The sequence below is a fragment of the Centruroides sculpturatus genome, unplaced genomic scaffold, assembly GCF_000671375.1.
Source record: "Centruroides sculpturatus isolate CEXI.00-Female unplaced genomic scaffold, Cexi_2.0 scaffold763, whole genome shotgun sequence".
Taxonomy (NCBI): domain Eukaryota; kingdom Metazoa; phylum Arthropoda; class Arachnida; order Scorpiones; family Buthidae; genus Centruroides; species Centruroides sculpturatus.
In genome coordinates, this window is record NW_019385963.1 from 419886 (window position 1) to 424830 (window position 4945).

The 4945-nt window shown below is 28.0% G+C and overlaps 1 protein-coding gene across 1 annotated transcript in view; it reads left to right on the top strand.

The window, feature by feature from the left end:
• Positions 1–2650, top strand: part of LOC111612830 — a 115320-nt gene extending 112670 nt beyond the window's left edge. Inside the window, exons 25-26 of the mRNA XM_023354087.1 lie at positions 1394–1521; positions 1916–2650. Of these exons, the coding sequence (XP_023209855.1) occupies positions 1394–1521; positions 1916–2114 (327 nt within the window). The 3' untranslated portion in view covers positions 2115–2650. The remainder of the gene's footprint in view (positions 1–1393; positions 1522–1915) is intronic.
• The last annotated feature ends 2295 nt before the right edge of the window (positions 2651–4945 follow it).

Genomic DNA, 4945 nt, shown 5'->3' on the forward strand with positions numbered 1-4945 from the left:
CAAAAAAAAAAAAAAAAAAAAGTGTAAATTAAGGGAATATGTATAACACTTTTACTTTCCTGGCTGTTGTATATATAACAGAGAGAAAGTATGGCAATCAGTCTAAAAATGACCCCTTCAAAATTTTTACATTTTTGGGCTCAGGACATCTTGAAACGTCGAGAAATGCAAAAGAAATTTTGGGGGCTTCTTTTTCTATATATGGATGTTACGGTGTACATGTGTGAGGCACAATTTTGTTCATCCTCTTTGAAGCTTACTAATTCCTGTGCTTTTCATCAAAAATTTTTGAAATTTTGCAGAAAGGTTTGTTTATTAGGGAAATTAATGGTATTAAATTTTGTTGATTAAAGGTCAAGAGGGTGAGGAGATAAAGGGATTTGTGTATCTCCAATGGGGTCAGACTTAATGACGATTTTACTTGTTATTAGCATTTATAATTTTTTTATAAAACTCAATCCTACCCTCAAAATTAAGCTTTTTGCCATTTTGTAATATTTAAAAATATAAAAAGTTTTTATAATAAAATATGATAACAGATGGTACTACCAAATGTTGCCAGGGAAAGTTAAGCAACTCATTGCTGGATTTTGCTTTTTTTTTTATTCAAGATAGTATGTACTGTATCTTTAACCATATGTAAACTTTTTAAGTCAGCTAAATAATAATACAATTAAATACAGTATTAAAAAAGAAAATCATTTGGAAGGACAAAAATGTCAAAGTACATGAAATTATGGGAAAACATCACTCAGCATACAAATCCATAAAAAATGGTGGATTGGTGACATAGCATTACCCTACACTATTAAAAATTTGATATATTTTCAAAAACAAGAAATAAAATAAATAATTTAAAAATTGTGTATATTGCAGGAAATGTAGAAACACCGAAATGTAATTTATGGGAAAATTTGTTTTTAGCCTCTCAAATTAAACTATCTACTCATTGAGTTGTTAATTATTAAATAAATTTTATAAAAAAGTATTTAGATTCATTCTTTGCTTCAGTTATTTATATATTTGATAGTCATGTTTGTAAATGGAGGATTGTACGGTACTGTACATATTATGCAGCTTTCCTCAAAACTGCTGCTTATCTGACTAGAAAAGACAATTCAGCATGGTAATATCTTATTGGTTTTCACGATTTATAGAATTTGGATTTTATATACAAATAGTAGTTTGTAGAATAAAAATAATCTATATAAAATTTTCCTCATATTTTATTTTACAGAAAATTTATTAGTAAATTTACATTACACACAAACATAAGAATTTCATTCATGAAGCATAATCATTACTGTAGTCAATGGCAATTTATATAGAGATTATTACTATTTGTTGTTGTTATATTTATCATATAATAAATATTAAATATTTTTAGCTTGGACTTCCACAAAAAATAAACATTCCAGAAAGATATATTGATGATGATCCAGAACAATTATCGGCCACAGAGAGACTAAAAAGAAGTTTGAAAGCCGAAACCATCCGTCGCATGCTATCGGAAACAACTACGTTAGTGATGTTTTAAATTTTTACTAAAACGTTAATGTGACAAAATATTTGAAAATTGCTATGTTAAATCTTTTTCTCTTTGTCGGTGGATATAACCACCAAACACTGATAGTTACAGGTTTTCCAAGTTTTCTTTATATGTGTGCATGTTTAGCATTTAAATAGTGGCCAATTTTTCATAGAAAGTGCTCCTGGAAGCACTTATTTGGCCACTTGTCCCATTGTTGAATTACCTTATTCCATTAACCCAGTCTATTTCTCTCAAATTTCCCAAGTTACTTGAAATTATCATGCAATTATATTTTTTATTTTTTTTCTAATAACTATGTTATTAATATAAATGAATTTTGTGAATGATTACTAAAGTTTCTTATTATTATATAATTTATTTCAGTTATGAAGATATTGGTGATAAGCAAGGAGAACCAGGAGAGATGCTAAAGAAAAGAGTAGATGAAGAAAAGAAGAGGAGAGCTCATTTATTAGCATTAAATCATGCATTAGCTAGAGAAGTAATGGAAAAAAGTAAAATTGTAGCAGGTTGGAATTGTGTTTGTTTATTCTCTAATTATACAGTTAATGTTTTAAATTAATGAGAATGTATATTAAGAAGGCGGTTTTCATGTTTACTTAACCTTTGTAGAGAGGGTTAGTCAGATATGGTGCTATCACAATGTAGTGGAGAATAAACATGGGAAATTTTTTAAGAATTTTCCCATGCGTTTTTCTCATTTCCATTTCAGAAAAAAAAAAAAAAAACATTTTTAACAGTTACGTCTAGTAAAAAAAATCTTTCTTTATTGCCACATAATTCCTTTTTTATGTGATTTTTTTTTTGCGGTAATTTTTACCTAGTTTTTGGCGATATCTGCAAAATTTTTTTGCGGATATAGACGTCAATCTCTAGTGCCATGTGATCGCCCTTGATGGGTATATTATATTTATATTAACCACTCTGCAGTAAATTTATGAACCACTCTGCGATCACTGCAGAGTGGTTAATATAAATGTTTATTAATAATTGTTTTGAAATTTTCTTAACATCATAAAGCATTTTGCACAGACAAAATCAACACAATGAAACTCTATTAACAACTTTTAATTCTAAAAATAAATAAAAAAGAAAGGGAATCCTTTGACTAATTATAATAAATGTATTTAAAATCATTGAACTAACTTGTTTTTTTAATTAAATATATTATGCTTCATCTTTTTGTACTACTATTAATATTTTATGTTTTTTAATTAATAACTTTTGGTATATTTATTAATTTTATTATACTTAATAAATGCAGAATGTTCATTATCAGTATATTAAAGATATTTAAGATTTCAATTTATATAATTATTACTTATGCTTCACAGACAGATTATAAGATACTCAGAGTATCCTAATACTATACTGCATTAAGAGACTATTAGTGTGAATTCTAACCAATCTAAAATTGGTTCATTTATGGGTATAACTGCATTAATTTCCAAAGTAATTAATAATTTGACCTAAAGGTAGGCTATTAAAGTTAATTTTGAATAAAATTATGTAAATGGAAGCTTTTGAAAGAAAATATTGATCCAGTGGGGCTTACAGGCTCACAAATCTCAAAAATAAATTTAGGCCATATATTTTCTATATATTTTAATGAGTTGAGGTAGGGACATTCTACACATTTTCTGAGGAGAAAAATTGCAACAGAAAGGCAGATTATTTACAGCTGAAAGAGCTCTGAAAACAAACTTAAAACATAGCTCAGTTTTTATGTTTCTGTGTGCAACATAAGCCAGTTGGAGTGGTCATTTGAGAACATCTTGGAACTATCACAAGTGTCATATTAGTCAAACAATATGGTTGAAAAGAGAATGTGAGGTAACTATTTTTAATTCAGTTATGTTAACATGTATGTTAAGATAACATCCTGAATTATATGGTGAAACTCATAAAAATTATTAGGATTTTGCAGCGAAGTATTCAATATTAAATTGCTTACAGTTATTCAGGCTTCAGGCTTATAATTCATCCAATGAATTGTAAGTCTGAAGTCTGACTAAGAAAATTAATTAGTAATATAAACATGGTGCTAATTGGATATTTTCTTTGACTGTCTACTATATTGTCATTCAGAAAAAGGAAACGGAAAGATGACTGAAATGTATTGTTCTCTCATAAATGTTTCTGAGCAGAAAACATCTTAGTGTGTTCCAATCTTAAAAGATCTTAGCTCTATAAAAAATGGATTATAAACTGCTGCAAATAAGAACCTATTTTGAAAGTAAATTAAGAATGTTACAAGTAGAATTACTTAAATCTACTTAAACTTAAATAATCTATCCTAGGACAATTTAAAAGTGTAAAAACATTTCGTAAGTCAAAAATTTACTCCTAAAAGTATTAATGATTTCAAGAGCAACAAAAGGATTTAAAATTGTTTCTGATTAATAATAAATGTATATTTGTAAGTTGCATTATTTTAACTTACATATTGATAGTAAGCTTAAGGTTAAGGTTTCCGCTTATCATCACTCTTTGGGGGACCCGGAAACTAATCCAGATGGGTTTAAAAACCCCAGAAATGTTTTCGGGCATGGCCAGACTCAGATACGATGTGCCTCCATTGTGGACTTGGCCGAACCCACAATGACTGTGATTAAAAAGGTACTCTACTTTCTGCCTGTGTCAGAAAGTAAAGAAGAGAGTAAATAAAAAATTATCTCAGATCTTATTTAATTATTTACAACATAACCTAAAGTCCATTATCAAAAGTAGTCAAAAAGTATCTGTATGTTACTTTATTTTCTGCACAAATTTAATTCTTTCTTAGGTTTATCTGGATTTTTCTTCCATGCTGACAGTTGTATGTTATTAAAGCCATTATCAATAGCTTCAACTGTTAAAAGCCTTAAGAAAGAAAATATCTCTCTCGGTTTCATCTTATAAGTGACTTGTCATGTATTGTAAGGTGCAGCCTTTCATAAAATTGACCTTATCAGATCAACATCCAATTTATCATACAATATATTTGTTCTCGAGGTACTCTGTATCTCGAGTTTTTCAGTTATTATCTCCCAAATGGAGATTTTGTGGCTACCCTGCAGAAAGAAATTTTTCATTTATCACATTGTTAAAATAAAGCAAAGAAAATTTAACAATGTGTTCATATCATGATAATATTTTTACTCTGAAATGGGCCATTGAACCATGTAACTAAATTATGTCAATGGTAATACTGTAAATGCTGTTTCCCGTTTAATATAATATTGCTAGTATTATATGAAATATAATGTTAATGTTCTAATTATACTTTGATGATTTTCAAAAATATTAAATCTTTGTTTATTTTTTTTCTAATCTTGCATGGGGTTTTAGGAATTTCATTCTTGCTTGATTTTATCGGGAATGAAGTTATTTAGATTATTTTGTGAATGATTT